This window comes from Fukomys damarensis, unplaced genomic scaffold (assembly GCF_012274545.1).
Source record: "Fukomys damarensis isolate Sample0158 unplaced genomic scaffold, DMR_v1.0_HiC HiC_scaffold_27, whole genome shotgun sequence".
Lineage (NCBI taxonomy): Eukaryota > Metazoa > Chordata > Mammalia > Rodentia > Bathyergidae > Fukomys > Fukomys damarensis.
Window position 1 is genome coordinate 47,661,796 of NW_022900939.1, and position 24,897 is coordinate 47,686,692.

A 24,897-nucleotide genomic window follows, 5' to 3' on the forward strand; every position below is an offset into this window, starting at 1 on the left:
AAAAAAAAAAAAAAAAGGCTATCTTGTTAGAATAAAAAAGTTCCAACTGTATGTTGTCTATAAGAAATCTCTTTAAATATAAATACACACACAGATTAAAACAAAGAGATAAACAAAGATATACTTGCTAACACAAACCAAAAGTGAATTACCTAATACCTCTAGATGGGAGACTTTTTTTTCTATGATGTAATTTTTGTTTTTGTTTGTCTGACTTTTATTTTTTATTAGTACATTTACAGTACATAATTATTACATTCTTCATGAGGAATCGGTACATGTGTACAATAAATCTTAGTAATTTTTTACCCCCCCAATCTCTTGGTCCCCTTCCCATTTACAAAAAAATCTATCTCCTTATTTCCTACAATCTTTTATTTTGCTCTTTATATTTTGGGTTTCTCACATAAAAGAAAACATATGCTACTTAAGATGGTGTTAAAGAGATTTTAGAGCAAGGAAAGTTAACAGTGACATCAAAAAGATAAGAATACTTTAAACAACACTATGCCCATAAAGAGTACCCTAGAGGAAATGAACCAATTCTTTGAAAGACATAATTTGTCAAAACTCACATAAGCAGTAACAGACAACCTAAATAAGCCTATAATTATTAAAGAAATTAAATCGATAATTAATTTCTCAGAACAGAAAGCACTGGGGCCAGTTGAGTTCAACACTAAATTCTATCAGACATTTATACTAATTCTCTAAAATTTCTTTTAGAGTAGAGACAGAGATAGGAGTAAAGGGATTATTTCCCAAAAAATCCAGTATTATTATCCTAACATCAAATCCAGAAAAAGACACTTTAAGAAAACTACAAAATAATATGTTTCAGAGGGAGGGGAGGGGAATAGGACAAAAAAGGGAAGAATCAAGATATATTTATCATGTACAGGTTCAAATTATGATGAATACGATTATTAAATATATCAAGAGTATTAATAAAAGTAACTTTAAAAAACAGATTTCATAACACAACAGATGGAAAAACTGTCAACAAATAATTAGCAAATCAAACCCAACAATGTACACAAAGAATCATACATCATAATGAAGTGAGCTTTATCCCAGGTATGTAAGGTTGGTTGAACATTAAAAATTAACTCATTATATTAGACTTAAGAAAAGTCATACCACTTGATAAAGAAGCATTTAACAATACCCAATGTCCATTCACAATTAAAAAAAAAAACAAAACCCTAACAAACCAATAGAAGGAAACTTTCTCAATTTGATGAAGATCACCTACAAAAAATGAATTACAATGAATAGCACCCTTAATGGTGAGAGCTTAGAGTTCTTACACTAAGGAACAGGGAAAGGGTGTCTCCTTACCACTACTTTTCAACACTGCACTGGAAATCCAAGCTAATGAATTATGAGAAAAAGAAATAAAAGATACACAAATTGGAGAACTAAAATTCTCATTTTGAAGTCAGCATACTCATCTATGTAAAAAATACAAAGTAATTGACACAAAAAAATCTCTTGACAGTAACAAGTGATTATAGCAAGGTTGCAGTGTACAAAGTTAATTTACAAGAAGTCATACCTTCCTATAAACCAGCAATGAGCACACAGAACTTACCCTTGATTATCATTCATTTAACTATCTACACCTTAGGAAAAAAGATTGCCTTTCTTATTTCCTAGTTTGGCTCATCTGTTTACTATCTTTCATGACTCTGAAGAATTAGAAGACATACAATTATTATTGTTGTTGTTGTTGTTGTTGTTGTTTCTTGAGACAGGGTCTTGCTCTGTAATTCAGATTGGCCTTAAACTCACTAGGTAGCCCAGGCTAGCCTCAAACTCACAGCCACCCTCCTGCCTCAGCCTCTTGAATGCTGGGATTACAGGCATGTGCCATCTTGCCCAGCGAGATCCACAAGTCTGGAGGCTGAAAACACAAGATACTTTAGAAATGAATGTGGTCTCCTTCTCCTTTCCCTCAAGGACAAAGTTTCTACTTTTGTATCAAAAAAAAAAAAAAAAAAAAGGAATTTTGGCTACCTACATTGAAAGCAGATTTGGGAGACAATCTGCTCGCAGTAGAGGAAAAGCAATGATAACAAGAGAAAGCAAGCATTTTCAACTGTGAAACTTTGGCCAATTTTAAAGTTTAGCACATTGTGGGTGTGGGGGTGGGTGGGTGCTGGAACTGAATCCAGGATCTTGTGCATAGCAGGTAATGTTCCACCTCTCAGTTATACTCCCAGCCCCTTTCCTTGATGTTATTTTTATTTTTTGGTACCGGGAATCTAACTCGGGTGCTTGCACATGCGAGGCAGGTGGCAGAACCACTGAGCTAAATCCCTGACCCTCCTAAATGTTACTTTGAAAAGTGGTCTCCCCAATTGTGTAGACTGATCTCGAATTTACAAACTTGAGCCTACTGAGTAGCTGGGATTACTAGCAGGTACTAGCATTGCCAGGCATAAGCTAGCACTTGAAAAATGAAAAAATGGGCACTTTTAAAAGGGCTTTTAATTGAGAGAAAATTGAGTATATAAGGCAGACTACAATAGCCATGTTATTTTTCCCTCATAAATCGTGGATTTGTAGTCAAAGCTGCTGGCTAGGGCTGTGGGTGTAGCTGAGTGGTAGAATACTAGCATGCATGAGGCCTCGGTTTGATCCCTACCCCCACCCCACGGTTGCTGGTCAAATCCAGGCATGAGTAACAAGTTATCTATGGATACTATCTCTGCAAAAAGCCAAGTCTCTTGTATTCTCACTGCTAGTAACACAATTAGGACTGGCCTCTAGATGTCACTGAATTCTATTCTTCTGTAGCCTGGAAGCACATTTAGAAAAGCAGAGGAATTATTAGAAAGCAGATGTTTCTCGTTTTAACAACCAGGTTCTGTTCTTGTGAGGTCATTAAATTGGTCACTAAATGAGGAACTGTATATAGTGCATGCACAGTATTCAGAACAAAAAATGGTCAAAGGAAACTCCAACTTGATGACTTTGCTTTTATTTATATAATTCTTACTTACATGCAGTACTATAATGTATAACAGAACATGTAACTATAGTACTGTACTATACAATACAGTCAGCAAAAATATAGTACTGTATAAACAAGGTATACTGTATAAAAAAGATACTGAGACTCTATACACACTAAGTACAGAACTACACCTCCCCCAGTCAAGACCGGTCATAAATCCAAGTCCAAACAGTCATTAGACAGGCAGGCCATTCATTATACAAGAAATGACTGTACATATTAGGAAGCTTATCCATATGCCATAGAAATCCCTATTCTACACAGCGGTTTACTCAGTTAAGAAGAAAAACATTCAGAAGCATTTTAAAACAATAAGAATGCAAGGGAAAGAAAACCTACCTTGTTACCAATCCAGCTGCAAAACAACCTATGGTATTGTCAGAAATGTGGGCAGAAAAGGAACTGATTTCAGAGTAAATGAAAGTGTCTTAAATGCTTCCTACAAAATCAAGATAAATGGGGCAACTCAATATTTAGGATTGGGAATTCCACTATGCTGAACTGTAATTTAGTGTGCACACCATAAAATAATGTCCACGAGTGCTCAAGGCTGGATTTGCCATTTTCTCCAAAGCCTGTGGCTTAAATTGTTGCTTAGGATCTTGGAGTTTTTTAAAGAAAGGTCAGGCTTTCACATAGATAACTTACCAAGCTAAACTTAAAACTGGTTAAGTCTATGGTAAGAATGCCAGGCTTTAAGCTTCCTCTAGGACCTCCAGGGTTATCCTTCTTGAAGTACTCACTGGGGCACTCTCGTCAAACTTATTTATAAGGTATCCAGCAATATTAAGAGTCTATACTGACAGCAAGTGACAAGCTGTCAATTCACTCAGTTATTTTTTGGCATAGGGAAAATAGCAGAGAAGGGGATCTTTGTTCACTTGTGTAAAATCACTCTGCATCAGTTTTCTTCTATACAGAACTATACAGAATTAAGACACTGTACAGCCAAAAGGTTAAAGCCAGATTGTATTAATCACTATGAAATTTTTGTATTCTCAAATATACTTCTTGATATTTTTATTGAAAACTTTAGGTAATAGCAAATTTGGCAAATTTAAGCATTTTGGGTTGTGTTCTAGAAATGACAAATTTAGGAGGCTGGTTAAACCAGAATATAATGTCCATGGAATTTAAGCATAGCCTGGTGAAAATAAATAAAAGTTCTTTTGTTTTAAAAAACAATGTTTATCTTTTAATGTAGCTAGTACAGATACAGGAAAATTCCAAGTCTAGAAATAGGGTGTAATGTGGACAGAAAAGGAAGATCAACTTCTTATGACATCTACAATGGGGTAGTGGTAGTTGTAAGTTAATATAACAAGGATTAAAAAGACACAAGACTGCTTTAGTCAATAAGGGCATTAAAATAAACTAATTTCATCAACATAATTTTATAAGAACAAAATCTGACAGTAAGCAATACTCTTGTTTCCCTTACTAGTCTCCCAAATAGAACAAATTTATGACAAACTACCCGCACTGTTCTTTTCTTTTTGCTGCAGACCATTAACTACTTCACTAGAAACTAGTTTAGTCTATAAACTTAAATCTTGATCAAAAGAAATCAGCAGTCACAAGCAATGAAAAATCCCTATTTTGACAAAACTTTCATCAAAACAATTAATACAATAGTTGGGTGTGATGGCACGCACCTGTAATCCCTGGTAATCCTAGCCCTCAGGAGGATCACTGAGAGTTTGAAGCCAGCCTAGGTTACATGGTGAGTTCAAGGCCGGCCTGAACTACATAGCAAGACCTTGCCACACACAAAAAAATAGTAATAATAATGTTTTAATTATCAAATTTAACCAACAATGACTTACTAGAAAAAGATAAAAATGTTTAACTAGAGCCAGGGATTTAGCTTAGTGGTTCCAGCACCTGCCTCGCCAGGGCAAGGTCCCAGGTTCGGTTCCCCATACCAAAAAAAATTTTTTTTGTTCAATTGTGAAATTGTGATCTTCCGTATAACCATAAAATGAAGTATGTGCAAATCAATGAGAAAAGATACAAAATCCTACTGATCAATGATGTGAACATTAAACATATTTCAATGTCTTTCTTCCCTTTCACTGTGAAAACTGTCCCGTGTGTGTGTGTGTGTGTGTGTGTGTGTGTGTGTGTGTGTGTATTCTGTTTCTGAAACCCCACAGATTGTGTGTTTAGAGCTCACTGCACTAGGAGGTAAAGGGCCCAGGACATGCTGGTTACTTTGGAACATGCCTGGACTGGGGAATACCTCCATAGTATGGCTTTTCAGGTGTCCTATGCACACAACTCTGAGAGCCATTTCCTAAAACTTACTAAGACCAGCTTCTGATAAAGGGAAGAAAGGTAAGAGGGCATTCATATAAAAGGGGAAGCACATGAGGCTTTTCATTCCCGGGTGTGTGTGTGTGTGTGTGTGTGTGTGTGTGTGTGTGTAAAACCCAGAAAGCTGTAAGAAATGTTAACAGTAACTAATAGTGATTATTTCTGTCTGGAAAGGTTTTTCTATATATTTTCCAATAAATTTTTACAATCAGCATGTGCAATACAATTGTTAACAAATGTTTTAATTACTAATGAATGAGAATGGATAAAGACAAAATATATTAAGGATAAAGCTGAATGTGTCAGGACTGAAGACAAAATGTATTACAGATGTGTTTCAATCTTGTTTAGGAATGTAATGGATTTAATTTCAATTACAAATTTGTCTTATAAAATATGTTTAATGTCTATCCTATACTTATGTAAGTATAATGGAAAAGTTTTTTCTAGGACCATAATCTACTGGCAAATTTAAGTTTTTATCAAATTTTCATCCCTAGAGGTTTAAGGACTGGGCTGCATTTTTCCCCCAAACCTAACAGAAATACATTAATCAAGAATTAGGGAAAAAAGGGGGCCAGGGATGTAGCTCAGTAGGCAAGCCAAGGTCCCGAGTTCAATGGGGGAGTGGGGGAGTAAGGCTGCTATAGTGAAACATGCCATAGTCCCATGTATTAGGATGCCGATGTGGGAGGATAACTGGACCCCACAATTCAGGACCAACCTGGGCAACCCAAGACACCCAAACTCAAACAAAACAAACCGTTCAAAGCTCAGCATGCTTAAAAGCTACTGGGAAAAATTTTTCGCAGGTTTGAGGCCAACTACCACTATCACTTTAAAACATATACGTATTTAGCTCAATTGTTTATTATTCTTCTTTACTTACATATGTGCCTCACTAGTATATTTTAGAAAAGGGGGTCTCACTATGTCACCCAGGTTTCCAACTCCTGGGGTCATGCAATTTTACTGGCTCTAGCTTTCCAGGCAGCTAGGACTACAGGCATGTGCCTCCACACTCACCTCAGACATGCTTTTCCAAAAATCCCAAAGCCCGTGAACTTTAATGAAAGAAACTGAAGCACAAGAACATATATACTGCATATGAAAATTGGGCTAACTTTGTATTAAATATTAAAATATTAAAGGTATACTAATCAAATTAAAAGCTGAGACTTAAGCTAAATTTTTACCTAACCAGACTCACAAGAATGTATACATGAAGGACTTTACAAGCAAACTCTTAAAATTCACCTATAAAGGCGTATTTCGTGAATACACTTTTTTTTTTAGACAGGGTCTCTGTGTATTCCAGGCTGGCCTCGAACTCACTACGTAGCACAGGCTGGCCTCCAACTCTCAATCCTTCTGCCTCAGCCAGAGACACCCAAGTGCTGGGATGACAGGCACCCACCACCACACCCAGCTTGGATAATACACTCTTAATCCTGAAACTTATTATGGTTTAATTTAGAAAGCTATACTTACCAACTTCCTTTGGGTAAAGATGGTCTTAATACTTAAGGCTAAAATAACTGGCTTTAAACCTATTTTTTAAACTTTTAAAAGAAGGACCCACATATATATTTTCTCAATTACCAAATACAAGCAAATCTTTCACTTTTCTTCTCATATAATGGCTCACCCAAAAGCTGCACTTCTAAATTATTTCTTACTGCTGTAACTAGTTAAATCCGTTTTTAAGAATTGCATGCCAAATTCAACTCAAAGGAAATACAGAGTTAAGGAAGTGTTTCTGCCTTTGCAAAGCAGTTTCTAGAAACAAAGTGCTGAAAAGTGAGGCTTCGTGTGATGGCCTATGGCTCTGTATTATTTGGTGGCTTTAATTTTTTTTTTTAGTACATGTTTGCATGAAAACTGATTTATATTTTTAAATCATCATTACTCATGGCTGCTGGAAAGCATTTCATGTTTTGAATAACAAAATATATTAAGTTTGCATTTGTTATGGAGTTAATAGAAATCTGAACATAGCTATTGACTGCTCCGTGAAATGGAATAATAATTCTTTGCCATCTACTACAGAGGAAAATACTCTGTAGATGTATCTAAGTGACAACCCAGTTCCCTACCTAACACACCAAAGGTACTTTCTGGATACTGAAGAATTCAACAACAAGGGAAGATGAAATCTCTAGGAGGTTAAGTAAAGAGATGTACAGAAAACAACCCAAGGCAGAGGTTTACTTATTGTTGTGTTAAACACCATTCCTCCATGTCTTTATCTTCTATGTAAGGGACTCTGACTTAAAAAGAAGTCAAAAGAGCAAACCTCAAAAAGTATAAGAATTAACTTGGCAAATCATCACGGGGACTATTGCACCTGGTTTTAAAACAATTTTTGAAATAAACACATTATTCAATTTCAAAGCCTGTTTATTATTACCTATTCTAAAGCTTCTGTCCCTAAGTTGGTCTGAAATTTGCATTCCCAAAAGTGTTTGCTGATAGCCCCCACTCCCTAAACAACATCTGAAAAGCAACAATTTTTTCTCAAAAATATTTATACCCAAATATAGATAAAACAGAAGAGATAAATCGAGCAATGTAACATAGTATTTATTTACTGCCTCCAGTAGTAAAATTTTGAAACCAGGAAACGCTTTTTTTACAAAGCAATCTCCTTCCCACCAGCTATTTTTGTTTGTTTGTTTGTTTTGTTTTTTGAGACAGGGTCTCACTGTATAGTTGAGACTGACCTGGAACTCACTATGTAGCCCAGGATGGTCTCGAACTCACAGCGATCCTCCTGCCTCAGCCTCCCGCCTCAGCCTCTTGAGTGCGGGGATCACAGGCGTGCGCCACCCCCCCCAGCCTCCACCAGCTTACTATTTACAAAGTACAGAGAATATTCGCTTTATGTGAACGAAGAGCATACATACAGATAAAGCCCATTCCATGTTAAGAAGGCTAGTAATTGCAATTATCAAATGAGAATCTTCCAGCATGCTTGAGTAAACTGCCAGTATCTTTTCTGTAAAAAGCCTCTCAGGAAAATGACTTTGATCTTCTGTTATTACGGAACACTAAAAAATTATACAAATCTGTATCTTTAGAAAATTTTAAACACTTTTGAATATGAAGTTGTAACAAAGGGGAATTACTTTTAAACCCTGAGTGCCACTGGTCTGCCTAATGGGAAAGGGAAGGAAAGGAGAGGAAAACAATAATGCATGTGCAGAAGGGAAAATGTCAATGTGGCAACAATAGCAAAGACAAAAACAAAGTTGACAAAATACATCTGAATGCTGCTGGAGATAGCACCGGCACAAGGTTCAATTTACTTCAAAACAGTACCTCCCAATGTCAATACAGAATATTCTGTATCTTCATTTTTCTCAAATGCCCCCAGAAATTATCCATAAATCAATGGAGGGAAATTAGCCACATTTAACTACACTGAGGGAGTACAGCAGCACTGTGCTTCAGTTCCCAAACACTTCTGTCTGCAAACTCTGCATCGGACGACAAACACAACCACGGTCATCTTTCCCACACAAACACAAACATGACCATCTTTTCCAAAGTTGGGTACCAAGGTGCCACCATACTGTCAGAAGGTAACCAAGAAGTAGGGAACGGTATATTCAGAACAGAATGCCATGCTCCACATAAGTAATATTATGCAGATTATCTTCAAAATTGTTCTCAACCAGCCTCAGTTCTCTCACTGCTTAAGCTGTCCTAGGGCCAGAGGTGCTCTATAGAGAGCATCCCTTGGGGTCAGTTCAGGTTTTTAAAAAATAAATTGTTCCAAATTGCTGCAGTGGACTATGGAACAAACCATTTTCTAGACGACTTCTCTATAACCTTACAAGTAATAGCTATAGAAACAGTACCCTGTGAATATACAGGTACCAATACATCTACACGGGTAACATCCTTTCTTCAGCTTAGAATCTCTTACATCTCTTCCCCTAAGCTACTCCCTATCATTTTGAAACTTCCTGTTTCCCCTTGGCATACACCTCACTGCCTGGCTCCTGTTTCCCCAACAGACAAGTTCAGCTCAAGCACTTGACAAATAAGAAAAGTTTGCCCAGTACCTTTAGACAACTCTTTTTGTTCCAACATCACCCTGGCACTCCTCTAAACACCGCAAGCTCACTGCACAGGTATTTGTTTCACTTGATATCTCTTATCCTCAGTATTCCCAATTGAAAAGATGACTGCTTCTAACACAAACACAAAATGAAAAATTCCATTCATCAGAAACCATACAAACATACCCGTAACACAACTCTTCACTCCATATTCCTTTGCTTTATTGTTTATTTGTGCTTGCCAAGAGCCTATTTACTTTAAATACATTTTTTCAAGGACTTAAGCCAGTATTAGGCTTGTAACATAAATTAAAAATTGTAAACAAGAGGAACATGATCAGATGGCATGAAATGAAGATGCTACTATATACATTTTTTAAAAATATATATTCACGTATACCAAATATTAGTCCACAGCAAACAATTACAAAAAAAAAAAGGAATCTATTTTGGGCTTTTTTTGTACCGGCGATCAGATTCGGGACCTTCTGCTTGCAAGGCAGGCCGTGGCACCACTGAGATAAATACCCAGCCAGGGCTTTTGTATTTTTTAAAGTACTTCCAAGGTATTACCTCATTTGAGAAGAAACTAGGCTCAGAAAAATCAGGACTTGTTAATACTGAGATCAAGTACTTTAAAGTTCAAATACCAAGGGCTTTAAATCATTCCATTTTTCTTCCACTAAGCTAATATCTTAAAGATGACAGTTTTTAAAAACATTAGCATATATCTAAAAACAAGTATAGTAAGTTAGAAAGGTAGACCAATAAAAATAACAAGAATTATGACTAAAATGATCAGTGCTTTCAATTACAGAGGTAGCCCGGTACAATGCTTAACTAAAGTGTGAAATGACTCTTAAATTTTACCTCCTTATCTACAAAGTAAGTTATGAATTTCTCTCTCAAGAGAGCCTAGTACATAAAGACTACTGATGTAGAGCCTCCATCTTCTACTTCCTTCCTAGAGAGGAAGATAATAGGTAAATGGCTATCTAGGTGGTTCTGAAACATTTCAGAATACACAGCTTTTATAAGCCATTACAGAAATAACCACACACAAACAATTCTGTGCTAAGAACCTCAATGCTACTACTTACATATTAACTATTTCCTACGCAAGGAAGAAAGGACTGTGTCACACACCTAATGGCAGGAAAAGTCAAGCAGTTAAATATGTTAATTTTTTAAAAAAGGAATTGACTGGCCAGGTGTGGTCGTGCTCCCAACACTTGGGAGGCTGAGGAAGGAGGACTGCTCTAAACTTGAGGCCTGTCTGGGCTACAAAGTGAGTTCTAGGCCAGCCTGAACTTACACCCATCTCAAACACATGCACACATAAAAGAAGTAAACATACATAAATAAATGAATAAACAAATAAATGGAATTGAAAACTTGAACCTGTGTTTAATGACTTAGAGTAATTAATGTATTTATTACGTTATCCACACCACTGCTGCCTCACTAAAAGATATGTAAAGGACTAAAAAACATTATGGTTACTTATAACTACATTATAAACCAATATAGTGTGAAACATAGCCACCACAGATTAAAGCAGAATATTTCTTTTGAAATATTGTCATATATAAAACATTTACTTTCACTTATACCAAGAAACATATTCAAGAATATTAGAAAATAGTAAAATCTTCAAAGTCCTAAATTTGAGCACTCTGAACTTGGTAAGTCATCAGAAAATCTAACAAACTATTGCAAAGAGTTACCTCAAAACAAAAACAAAAACCAGTAAAGCCCTTAAGACCTACAGAAAACTGGTTAATTATAAACATATCAAACCTGTAGATAAGTAGGTATAGCAAGGCTGTAGATAAGCCATAAATAAATCCAGGCTATGGGCTTCAAATGAATTTGACCATAAATAATATGTGAATAATACATTTATGTGATTATAAAGAAATGAGAAAAATACTATTCTTAAACAAGAAGTGTTAAAATTCATAAAGGGTAAAAGCCAGGGACATCTGGAGATGTTTAATGAAAATGACATTTGGGAAAACTAGAAAATCCTTTAGAATAATGCCCAAGACATGGTACTTACGTATACAAATACAAAGCCATAGCAAAATCCTAGCTAGTATGCAGTGGTAGAAAAATATAATCTACCTCAAAGAGATTAAGGTTTGATCATACTTTAGGAAGTATTACATAAAGGGGAAGAAAAGATCAATACAAAGAATATAATGACTGACAGGCTAACATCAAAAGGACAAGACTGGAATGCAACCACTTCCATACACATCCACAGGAGCCACACAGACCAAACATTACTATCAAAGTTTTCATTACAGCTAAGTTCAAACAAAAAGACAAAAAAGTACAAGAATATCCCATTAATAAGAGAAAAAAGATTTAATAAACCAATATTATCATCATCCAGGAAGAGGAATTTCCACAAATTTTAATGGTTTACAAACTTGTTATATTTGAAAAAAACAAGATCTGCATTTGACACAATAAACATCAGTTTACGATAACTTCCACCTGTACATTTTCTTAAATGAAAAAAGAACTGACTGCATCAAATGGATCTGGCCAGCTAAATGCCATGCACACAGATGTGACAATCAATTACTGGACTAGCTATCCAGTATGATGGTAAATGTCAAGAGGAAGGTAACCTGAACAGTGCAGGACTGGGGCAAAATACGCCTCACATTAAAAATTTTTTCAGTTATTGCAATCCTTAAACTATTTCTAAGAAGATCTAATCCATATTTTCAAACTTTCATCAGAACCCCAATTAATTATATCTTCAAAAATATTATGTCACTTAATTCTGTGTTCGTGTTTGTATTGGGTTTTACAGAAGGGGTTCTGCAGTCGCTTTTTTCAACCTCCTTGTTTACAGTACCTGAGAGGTTGTCCTGGATGTATCAGGCCCTTAAGGACAGAACGTTATCAGGTCACTTCGGTATAATTCAGTAAATTATTAATGTAGTACTATTACAGAGTATTAAACAGCATCTAAGGAGCCTGAAAAAGCACGTTTCCCTCAAAATGTCATCTGAGGGCTAATAAATGAAATGTAATTAATAAAGGTACCAACAGTTTTAAAGAAAGTTTAACTGTAATTATACTGATAAGGAGGCTATCACACAGTCTATAATAAATATATATATATACATAAAGTGTCGGTAAATTTACTGCTTTTCAAGATGTCCTTGCTTCTTACCAAATAAACACATTTTGTTACAATGACTAAGAACAAGGTTAAATGTAAGATAAATGACTCAATCAGAACAGATGAAGCTGCCTTAATGTCTAGAACGCCAGGACAATCACTAAAAAACAAAAAGAACTTCTGTTGAATGAGGGAGAGAAAAGTATACAACTTCCTGAAATGAGTCAACAGTGCTATAATGAAAAATAACATTCAGGAGAGTATATTTAGATAGTGCAATTATATAGATAATGAAGACAATAAACTAAAAAATTGAAACACTGTACAAAATTCCCACAAATACCACCTGCAATATATGCAAGACACCAAGGAAATTTTAAACATAAGTGTGAAATTTAAAAAGGCACTTCATATAACAATGGAGATAGTATTTCTTTATACATAGTAACCAGAAGAAATCATATTTTCCTCATATACATTGTATCTAGTCAAGAAATAACATTTTAAAGAAAAAGGTAATTAGACACAGCTTTTTTGACAATACTAAATCATTAAACTTGCAGCTATTTCAAGGCCTCCTAAAAAACCTAGAGGTATTTTAAATCAGAGGTTAGCCTAATAAAGAACTCTGTCACAGGCTCTGCACACAGCAGGCACAATGAATCTGACTAAATATTAGGAGTTCTGTACTCTACTGGGGTTGTCTCTCTAGACCAAGTACCCACTTTTAGTTTTATAACACCATCGTCATTCAAGTATGCCAGAGATTACAAACAAGATAAATAAACTAAGGGTACTGGGATATTGTTTCTTCTGCAGTCAGGAAACTAATACACAGGTAAACACCATTCCCCCTCCATTGCATTCTGTCCCTCTCCCCATTCACTTGTCAAACACTTTTACCAATTTATTTAATTGGTCACCAATTTGTTGGTTTCTAATACTTTTTACTTTAGGAAAACTCAATTTTCTACAGATAGATGCACTTAAGTGGTTAAGCAGTGTCACTTTTACTTTATTATTGAGCAACGTAAGTATCAAAAGAGATTAAAATGTTTAAAATATTTAAGAAAGAGTGAGCTGCACAACAATGTAGTTAACACTAACAAATCAGACAAAATGATTAAGGTGCTACATTTTGGGGTTTTTTTTAAACCACAATTTAAAAGGGGAAGGGGAGTATAAGCATGGTTTTGGTTTAGTTTTTGAAAAATAAGGGTATCTCAAAGATCACCAAGTTTGTGATATACCTTGTAATTCGAGAAAGAGGAAAAATGAAATTAAAATAGCCTTAATTAGTAAACCTAATGTACAGCCACATAAAACCTAACGTCATTTATTCTCCTGTGAGATACCAGGTGGTTAGTCTTTTCTTGAGAAAATTACAGTACCAGTGTCAAGGGCACAAGACTGCTCCACTGGTGCCGTGTTCGTTACAAGCTACGAGAACCCCTGTGTAACTTAAGCCCTTGGTTTTTCTGTGGAGTTTTTTACTTTTTCTTTTAAAGACAGTTTTAACAGAGCATTGGCATGGACCTAACTGTGGAAACCACAGAAAAATAAAGTAAATATTAACTTTAGGTACAACTTGGCTAAATTTACTAAGTGATCTTTATTTATCAAGACTAGTTCAGGTTTCATCTACAAATACGACAGAAAGGACCAATACAGTATCCTGAAATTATATGACAATAAAGTAACTTCTTGGGCTTAGTTCAGTGGTGCCACCACCTGCCTCACAAGCGCAAGGTACCAAGTTTGATCCCTAGTGCCAAAAAAAAAAAAAAAAAAAAAAGTTAATTTCTTCCAAATAGGGAAAAATCAATGTCTTTAACCCCTATGGAAAGAGGGGAAAAAGTAGGTTTAGAAAGTGTGCTTGATACAGTTATGATGGGAGGAAGAATAATCTTCTAATAAACTATGAAAAGGGCATAAGAAAATGTAATCACTACTGTGCAAGATCTATGACAAAAAGAAACCACATAAACCCTAAAACAGTGCTACATGCCACTTACACAGTATACCTACAACACCTTGATCGAGCAGATAAAAAGACAAATGTTTGACAAACCAAAAAAATTACAGAATTATATGTCTGTCCAAAAAAAGTTTTATGGATGCCAAGCAAGAAACAGTAGCTGATGTAGTCAGACCCCTCAACCTTGACATTTTCTCCATTCCTGAAGCCATGCTGAGAAGACAGGCCCTCAGGGCTGGTATACCATAGAGCCACTGCTTTGAGATACAGAGAAGATATTGTGGCACATGTAACTGAGGTATCTGCTGCCAGCTCCAGTACGGTAGAAAACATAAGTCATCTCTTATGGTGAGTTTGCCTAGACTGAATGACCAATTAACCAGAATACATCATTTGAAGTCTTGATTTCAGCCTTTCAAAAATCTTGAATAACATCATTTAGATATCCAGAAACAGAGTTGTGTGGCTTGTTCTCTTCATGACATCCAGTTTTGCTTTAAATCTTAAGGATTTCTCAACAAAAACTAGACTGATGGCACCTCGTTCTATTTTGCTAGGAGGACCAGATCGTCAGTCATGTTTTGAATAAGAATCTTAAAGAGCTGATGTGCATGTCTTGAGGGTGTAAATAATATTTTATTTCCAGAGCACTGCTATACACATCTTTTATTTGGAGTATGATGCATTATCAAGCTCAAATGAACTAACTGCTGAGAAGACAGGTTTACAAAGGCCATCTTGGTGAAAGGCCCAGATTGTAGTGAGAACTCTATGACAGTCTCTCCACTTCTTGAGCTTGATAGGTCAAAGACTACTAGGACCAATGACAACAAAGAATGGTCACACACATAGTTTTATGAGAGGTGATGGTATGGTGGCCATCAGTCTTGATGAAGACAGTTACTACGAAAATTTCTATAATATTGTTACAGGTAGAAGTCTTTCCAGCTGGTGTCTGTAGCAGACTTGTAACATAAAGCCATTCCAGCTGGAAGCAAACTGGATTTGGCAAAATTTGATTTGAATTCCAATTGGCACATAGCTTCGTAGCTGATTCTAAAGTCTCACAGAGCTTGACAGTAGTATAAACTCTTGGTGAGTTGATCTCCTCGACACAGAGACTATTAACACAGCGGTCATTTAATGAAGATCTATCAAGCTGATGCCTGAACAAAGCACTGATAACCTGAAAATGAAGGATTTGCCTCTGGTGTTAGTAAACAGAAATCTAGCAGTAAACTGTTTCCAGATTCAAAATCCGCTGGTCCTTGGTTTACCAACACAATTTTCCTGAGGAACATATCTATGCACTTTCCTTTAATCACAAGAGGATTTGGAGTCCTAAATGCCCTCCTCTGGTCTTATTTTGGACCAGAAATAATAGTTAACCTTTGCCCAACCCTCCTTACAGCAAAATCTCCAATACTCACTTGACAATTAAAGCTTGTGTCTTTTCATTGCATACTTCATTCTCAAAGCCTAGGGTTCAAACATTCACTATGATCAGTCCAGATATGCATTCAGTTTATTGATGATCTCCTGCCTATAAAGTTGATCCTTCCTTTTTGAGTGGGATGAAACAAGTCAAGTAGAATCTTGATGACTATTGCGCTGAACACGTTAATTCTTGTATCCATGTCGTTCTGGAGATTCTCCCTTTTTTCTATACCTATAGGGGTGGCTTCGGGGTTTGTACCAATCCCCCCTGGAATATGCTCTATTGTGATAATATGCTTTCTGATCATGGCTACTAAAGTATCGATGTTGGCTATAGTATTTATTGTGATCCTTATATTCATTTTCTTTAATACTGTTTTCTTCTGTAACAACAGCATTTACATCTTGTCCAAAAAGAGAAGTACCATCGAAGGGCAAGTGTAAGATCTTCTCCTGGGTTTTCTTACTGAGAGATGTAAGTCGGAGCCAGGCCTGCCTTCTATAGTCTATTGCCATGGCCATAACTCTGACTACAGAGTCCATTATGTCTCTAGTAGTACAAAGCTGCCAAAGCCCTGCATCCATACCATCAGATATTATACACCTTGCTTTTCCACGATCAAACTGTGGATTATGAACTAAATCCTCCATGTCTTCCCAGAGCTTACGCTGATACTGAGTCATATAAGCCATGTAACTAGCAGCTCGAGCTGCAATGGAGGCAGCATGGTAGAATCTACAACCCATGACCTCCATTTCTTTTGAGGTAGAATCTAGAGGAGATGTTGCGCTTCCTCTTTTGCTGTGCTCTAATGCTTCTACAATGGGACCCTCAGCTGGTGGATTTGGTTGGAAAGGAGAGGTATCCTTGGACACAGGATATACCCTGTGTCCCATGAAGGAAGAAGGGTGACAATCAGCAGGGTCCTTAAAAACTTCAGTGGTGGCAATTCTCAAAAGAGGATGCAATGGAGGAACCAAACGTTTTTTAGAGGTTACACAATCATGTTTCCCTTCACATGATTCTGTTTCAGACTGTAATGTTACCCTCTTTATAACACCTCTCTGTTCCATTCTCTTCAAAAGACCTGTGAAACTAGACTGAGTGGGGTCAGTTGGCTGCCCTTTGTCATCAGCTGTTGGGGATTTGCAATCAGCTTCTTCACTTGTTGATAAATTTTCTTCCTTAGATGTGGAGAGGTCCCAAGGAACTGAAGAATTCTCATTCGACCTAGAATGATGAAACCTAAAACAGCTCTTGGACTGTAGATCTCGTATTACTCGGGACATCTCAGCCACTTGTGTCTGGAGATAGAGGATGGCATCCTGTCCATGATGTGAAGCAGAAGACTCTATGGGTAAATCCTCTTTGATCTCAGAAGAGTCCAAAGATTCCTGGGGGACAAGTGGAGATGAAGGCAAAGTCTGATAATTTTGTGATAGTTTAAGTGTCTCTGTCTCAGAGATCTTATTAACAGAACTTTGATCATTTTTCTGGTTTTCCAATGGATTCTCAACAGTGGAAAGTTGAGAAACTATCCTTTGTGGACTGCTGGCACAACTCCCAGAGGGGGAGCTGCCGTCTCCAATGGGAAGAGGAACACTGCAGCTAGAGCGATGATTCTCAGAGGATGGCACCTTAGATTCAGGCATTCTCTGGGTTATCCACATGAACAAGAAAACCAAGGAAGAAAAAAAATATGCTTTTAATATGTTAACTTTCAAATGTGGAGATGCATGTCCAGTCAGTAGAATTCAATTTTTAAATTACAGATAAAAATGAAAAACACAAGCCACTACAGGTCAGCAAAGGGATAATAGAAGTCAAATCCACAAGCTTCACTACCCTAAACCCTACATCAACTATGGTCAACTACATCTATGAAAAAGGAGAAAATAAAAATAAGCTCTGTTCAAGTGGTGCTACCTTGGCCAGCTGCCTGGTCCCATGCTAAGATGAGAGGTAAGACCACTGGTATAAGAATTAATTAAAGAAAAACTCCCATTCAATATATACGTAAGTCAGCAAGTGGAAGCTAATAAGGAGGAAAGTCACATTTAGAACAACAAAAATTCTAAATCTCCCTGATTAGTTATTTTTAAGCTCCTTTCAAAAATTGTCATTTAGTCTCTGAGTAACACAACTTTCCAATTGAATATTCCTACTTTATGATTTGCAGTTTTAAGCACCTTATGTATTTATCTTATTTCATCCTCATCACAAATGAGACAGGTATTACTCTCATTAAATTAAAAAACAAAAACAAAAGCACAAGATTAAAAAGTAAGTTTATCCAAAGAATCAGTAATAGTCAAGAATAAAGGTAGGTCTCAAACCTAGATATATAAATCCAAGTCTCAATCCCTTGTGTCATTGCAAGAGTTATTTAATCCATCAAGAAAACAGCCCATTAATAAAATTTGGGCTAAGGGAAAGACAAATGAAAAGCAAGATTGCTACAAAGGACTCATTTCAATTCTCAAAATAAGTAAGTACCGGCTTAGCCTAATCCACAAGCAGCAAATCACAATTTAAGATTAATAATTCCAGGTATGGAATAAAGAGTTAAGTACTAATCAGCTATTAACCCTCCCCTATTTTCTATTTCCTCAAGGATCTTCACGTATCTTCTAAGATAAAACAACTTTTGTATGGTCACATAATTTTGGAAGGATCCAGAATACAGGAAAGGCGAAAGGCAAAAGGAGCCAAAAACACTTTCAGTTTTTATTACATTTCTCTTTTATCAAGTATCACCTCCAGGAATTTACTAGTCATTTTACATTCTCACATCTTCATTGACGCTAAAGAAACAAAATTAGAAGTAGATGTCCTGGCACAAGACTCCTTGGATTAGCTATCACAGACCATACTAAAAGAAATAGACCACTTTCTAAAGCAAGATAGCTCCTAAATACAGCCATCACTGATCTGATAACTTCCTTTAGGAAAGCCTCTTAAGTGGTACAAATGAAGACACTTAAATCAAATGTAATGTACTTACATCACTATGAGAGGTGCTAGGCTCTTCATCATCACTGCTGACCAGATCAATGTATTCAAGAACAGGTCTTAATGGTCCTTCCTATAAAATAATTAAGCAAATTCAGAAAGTTATAATAGCTATAACAAGCTTGCATTTAAAATTTTACAATTTTTAATTAGAATTGGTTCTAAAGAGGAAGCCTATGAGTAGAAGGAAAAAAACAGAACAAAAGAAACAGAAATATTCAGAGTACACAAGTTAAAAAAACGATGACAGGAGGGCTGGGGATTTAGCTCAGTGGCACCATGCCTGCCTTGCAAACGCAAGGTCATGAGTTCAATTCCCAGTACCAAAAAAAAAAAAAACAAGACAACAAAACCTAAAAAGGAGCCTAAACACCTCTATTGATACTAGGGCCATGCCAACTGCCTGGGAAAGGAAAATTACTACAGAAAAAACGGTAAAAGGACAGCCTCTGTGGTCCAATGTTTTTCAACCGGGATGTGTATCAGTCTGGTACAATATCCAAGCTCACTCATGTAGCTCCGTGGTAGAGCACTTGCCTAGCATTCTTAAAGCCCTGGCTTTGAACCCCAGCACTGCAGAAGAAAAAAAAAAAATCCAACCCCAAAATATGGAGATCTCTGAACAACTTAGCTTCCTCTCACACACATATGTTAAATTCAAAGTCTTTCCCAACCTTTCTTTTGATTCATGCAGACTTCATAGACTAGGCCTTGAATGCCTGCCTAAAAGCCTAGATTCTATTCTGTAGATAAGGAAAGAAATAAATAAGATTCGTAGGGGAAAGCCAGACTACTCATCACTACAGGCACATAATAATGCCAAGTAGTAGTGATGGTTAAGAGCGAAGTAGTGTATATACAAAGAATATGGGCAAAACAGGAAGAACAAAAAAACAAACCTGGCTACTAAAGAAAGAACAAAACCAAGGAGTCAAAAGAGGTTTCTGAGGTTTTAAATTTTTAAAGCTTGGGTGACTACATCATTAGTATAAATTTGGAATGCAAAAATAGAAAAGCGATGGCTAACGTACCCACAATACACAGAGGTATCTGACAGCTGGAAATGCAAGCCTGTAATCTAGAGGATATGAACAACCTGGAAATAAATATTTGGAAGTTCCTCCCCAGAAAACTACAAAACCCTAGGACTGTAACTGTAACACTGCCTCAACAAAAAGCTGTCACTGTAGCCAAAACATTGAGCTAAATATGGCCAAAAACACTGAGCATCAAGAACATGTCACTAAATTTGGCAAGAAGACGTGCAAAATAAAGCAATATTGGAAAAGTGATGAGAACTTTAAAAAGTAAGGAGAGCCAAGATGTATGGTACATACCTACAATCTCATCTATTCTGGAGACAGACAGGAGGATCACAAGTTCAAGATTAGCCTGGGCAACTCAGAAAGCTCCTGTCTCAAAATAAAAGTAGCCAGGGATGTAGGTAGCGCACTTGCGGGGCGGGGGGGAATAGACGGACAGAAAAGATCACTAGTAAAGATTATTTCTTCAAGAAATCTAGTGGTATATGTTAGATACAAGCCAGAAGAGGTACACAGGAAGAGAATGTGCCTGAGGGAAACATTTCTTAGAATAGGAAAAGTTACCCGATGGTGAAACAGCTAAAATCTAGTTAATGATTTTTCTTCCCTAAACAAGGCACCCAGCCTCAAAGATAGCTTATTTCTCCTAGGCTATCCTTTTGGGTCCAGACACCAAGATAAAACCAGTAGGCAGAACTTAATGGGCAGGGAACTGTAAAGGAACTAGAATTTTTGCAAACTATAAAGATGAAAGATGAGGACCAGGGTTTTAGCTCAGTGGCTCCACACATGCCTCGTAAGGGCAAGGCCCTGAGTTCTATCCTTGGTAGCAAAAAATAGAAGAAAGGCACAAGAGAACAGATATTCTCCTATGTTATGTACGGTCAACAGATCTGTATCACCTATTTCTACCCATTATTAATACCATCAAAACCCTATGTTCAACTCAAGAAGGGCATGCAGGAGATAAAACTGTAACAGCTTTTACCATTCAAATGATCACCTGAATTTGCTCTCTTCAAGACATGTGCTTTACAAAGTTTTACCATGTGTGAGTCCATGAGTTTGAAACTCAACACCACAAAAAACAAAACACTTTCTAGAAAAAATTAGCGGCAGAAATAGTAGAAAAGCCAACAGTAGGATAAATGAGACAAGACTCCAAAATCATTATACTGATACACGACCATTTCTGAACTACGGAAGATCACAATTTCATGATTACAATAATCTCCGCACTGGGGAAGCTGAAGCAGGAGGATCACCATGAGTTCAAGGGCAACCAGGGCTACATAGTGAGTTCAAGTGAGACCCTGTCTCAAAAAAATTATTTCTCAAAGCAAAAGTACAAATTTTCTATTTGGAAAAATATTTTAATACATCAAAATATGGTCTACAAAAAAAGTGGCTTAAAGAAATAAAACTATGAACATGGATTTGGGCAAACAAGCAAAAATCTAACTTAAAACCTTATATAATTGTATTTTATTCCCTACACAGAGAATCTCAGGACATACTTTACTTCAGAAATCCTGCCCAGTTAAAAAATTTTTTTCAGGGCCAGGGATTTGGCTCAGTGGTACTGCACCTGCCTCAAAAGCACAAGGTCCTGAGTTTGATCCCTGGTACAAAAAAAAAATTTTTTTTCCCAAACAGCTCTCAACTGACTACTTTATAATTCAAATTTGTGCCTTCAGCAGGATGTATGATCTGGCCACCCTTCTCTCACTAACTTCAAAACCAAAAATAAAAAGACTGCATCCTTCAAAACTACACTCTCCTGCTTTTCTATTTTTATGTCTTTTCTTTTCTCTTCTGCTCAAAGGGCCATTTCAAACACATATAAATAACCAACTACTGGGCTGGGACTTTAGCTAAGTGGTTCCATTGCCTGCCTTACAAGCACAAGGTCCGAGTTCAATCCCCAGTACCAAAAAATTCAAATTAAAAAAATAACCAACTACTAAAGAAATGAAGAGTCTGATGTCCTTCTGTTAAAGCACTACATACTTTCTATAAAATGACTGTAAGAACTATTTACTTACTTCTCCTATCTGTACACCACACTAAAATACTAACACTCAGGGTAAGATATATTTCCAATTAAAACTAACATGGCTAAGGTGATTAACTTCTGGCTTTGCCTATTATAAATTTCAACACTCTTGTGTTTAATGGGTAAATTACAGTCTAAGAGATCCAGCCAAAAATCTTCATTTTTTTTTTCACAAATCCCTTCTACTGCAGCTAAAGTATTAATGTTCAATCTACATATGCAAGTTGAAATTGTCTTGATTTCCTTGATTATTCCATTTCAGTAATTTCATATAATACAAATTTTGACTGAAATCTCAACCTTTAGTACTACATATCATGAAGATTCAAACAGATTCCCTTAGCAGTTTTTCCAATACTGTATCTAACATAGTACTATGAACAATCCTATCAACAACTACTAGCTACAAGTGTTCTGGAAGTAAGTCAGGTGGTACAAGATCTGCTTTTCAAAGACTGACAAAAAACATGCTTGAATAAAGAAGCATATTACTAAGCAGATAATGTAAGCAACAGACCTAAATGAAAAGCTGTTAGGGGAGCACTGTTTCTTCATCTGGGTGCTGTTTACAAAAATGCACTGCCTTTGCAAAAATTGATCAAACACATGCACTTATGAATTGTGCATTTCTCTATATATTTCAATAAAATGCAAATGAAAGGGCTTATTGTTGAATCTCCACATCTATTTCCATTCATGCCCTTCAGCAGGCTCCATTTGGTTACAAGTTCTATATTTTAAAAATTACAGGAAATCTGCTGTACCACATCACACAGATTAAAGATGGGAAAATTAGGTTAATAAAAGGTAAGAAATTCAAGCCAGAGTAAATCAAGAAGTGACATCATAATGTACTTTTTATATCTGAAGAACTCAAGCAGAGAATGTTTTTCATCTTTACTGGATAAGAATTACCTGGAGGAATCAAGTAAAGGATCAGGTTACAAGAAAATAGAAAATTCTGTCTCTGTGTTTTAAAAAACAATTAAATTATCACTAATTGTAAAAAAGTGGTGCCACTTAAACACAAAGGCCTTTTGTTTTGGGGATAGGAGTATAGCATATTGAATACAAGGTGAATCCAGGCCTTCTATATCCCCAGCTTTTTTTTCTTTTCTTTTTTTATTCTGAGATAGGGTCTCACTAAGTCACAGAGTTGCTCAGGCTGGGCTTGAATTTGTGATCTTTCTGCTTCAGTCTTCCAGAGTGCTGGGATTACAAGAGCACACCCTTCCACCTGGCAAAGTTTTTAATAGACTGCTTCTGGAATTGTAATTGCACTTAAAAATATGTAGTTCTTTTCCATTTAGAGCTGCCAAACCATTAAACCTTTATTGAAAACAGGGATAACTGTAAGAGATCATATCAAGTTGAATGTACAATATACTGAATATTCTTTATTCTTGATGAAAGAAGCAATCTGTTTTGAATAAAATTTAAAGATATTTTTAAATCTCAGATGAACAAAAGTCTAAAAACTACTCAAAGGGCCATAATTGACAAAGAAAAGTGTTATACCTATTTTTATTTGCATGAAACACTAATCAGAGTAAGTACTGTGTTCATAAATATACCAAGACTCAGGAAAAGTCCGAAATATTTGTTCTAAAGTCTTGGAATTCTATTATCACACACATGTAGCTTAACATGCACTCAGCTCTGAGATCGATCCCCAGCATATATTCCCCTGAAAACAGTCCATAGTGAAGAGGGGCAGGATGCAATGCAGGCTCATCACCTATCAGAAATCCTTAAAGGACAGGGTACAATGTGCGCCAGCAAAGCGGAAGAAAAGATCAAACTTGACAACAAACCCATTAAAATATCACACAACAATGAATCACCAGAATAGCACAATGTTTAATTACCACTTTCAAACAGCTGGCCTACGGCTTCTGCCAATACACTTTCGATGGACAACTCCTATGCCAAATTAAACCTACAGTGTAACACGTTGAGCAGAAGGGGGTAGAAGTGTCCTCTAGCTGATACCACTTAAAGCAGAGCAATTCTAAAAGCATAACGGCTATAAATGAAAAGCACCCAAAATATACCATATACAGTACCTAACCAATGCTTTATAAATGTGGTCAGAAATCCCTATGTTCCGTATCTCTTCCAAAATGAAGATTCCTAGGCCCTGCCTTGAATTCGATTCATAAGATCTGGGATAGGCCAAACTACCTGCCCGTTCACAGTTACTAGTTTTTATCAGGTATGTATGCAAAACATCGTCTCAAAGGGAATAAACTCAGAAAAACGGAACATGCCTGGTGAGGCAGGTCGGGGCATGACGAGCATCATGGTGTCGCACCACGCCTAGATGACATCTGAGGTTAGTGAGGACCGGAGGCTATGGCGCGACAGAGCACTGAGGCTCAGTACTCACCGCCCTTCTCACTTCCCTTCTCTTTATCCTGATCCAGCCCCTGGCCTGACATTCTCACCATGTCAAAGCAGAACCCTGTCTCAAGTACAAGCGGACGTAAATGGAGGCAGGGAGGGGTCGGGAGCACACGACGCGTTCTCGGGTGTCCTCTTTGTCGTAGCACCACGGTGGCTCAGACCCCGCGCTGGGCCGAGCGTCCCAGCAGCCGCCACCCTGCACCGGACGCACCGGTGCTACTCACACTGACGAACTGGATGTCGTCTTCGTTCTCCTCCGCCGCGAGCGTGGGAGCCTCGGGTCCGGAGGGAGAGACGGGGTCCACGACCTGCAAAAGAAGCCAGAACACCTTAGCCTCCCGGCAGCCCCGGAGGCCGGACCTCTCGCCAGGCGCGAGGGAGACAAAGCTCGGACGGACGGCGGCCGCCCCGGGT

The 24,897-nt window shown here is 37.0% G+C and overlaps 1 protein-coding gene across 1 annotated transcript in view; it reads right to left on the minus strand.

Annotated features, from left to right (window-relative positions):
- Znf451 (zinc finger protein 451) overlaps window positions 1-24,897 on the minus strand; it is an 87,165-nt gene that overhangs the window by 47,689 nt on the left and 14,579 nt on the right. The window contains exons 3-4 of the mRNA XM_010617931.1: window positions 24,708-24,791; window positions 18,971-19,051 (exon numbers count right to left, since the gene is read on the minus strand). Of these exons, the coding sequence (XP_010616233.1) occupies window positions 18,971-19,051; window positions 24,708-24,791 (165 nt within the window). The remainder of the gene's footprint in view (window positions 1-18,970; window positions 19,052-24,707; window positions 24,792-24,897) is intronic.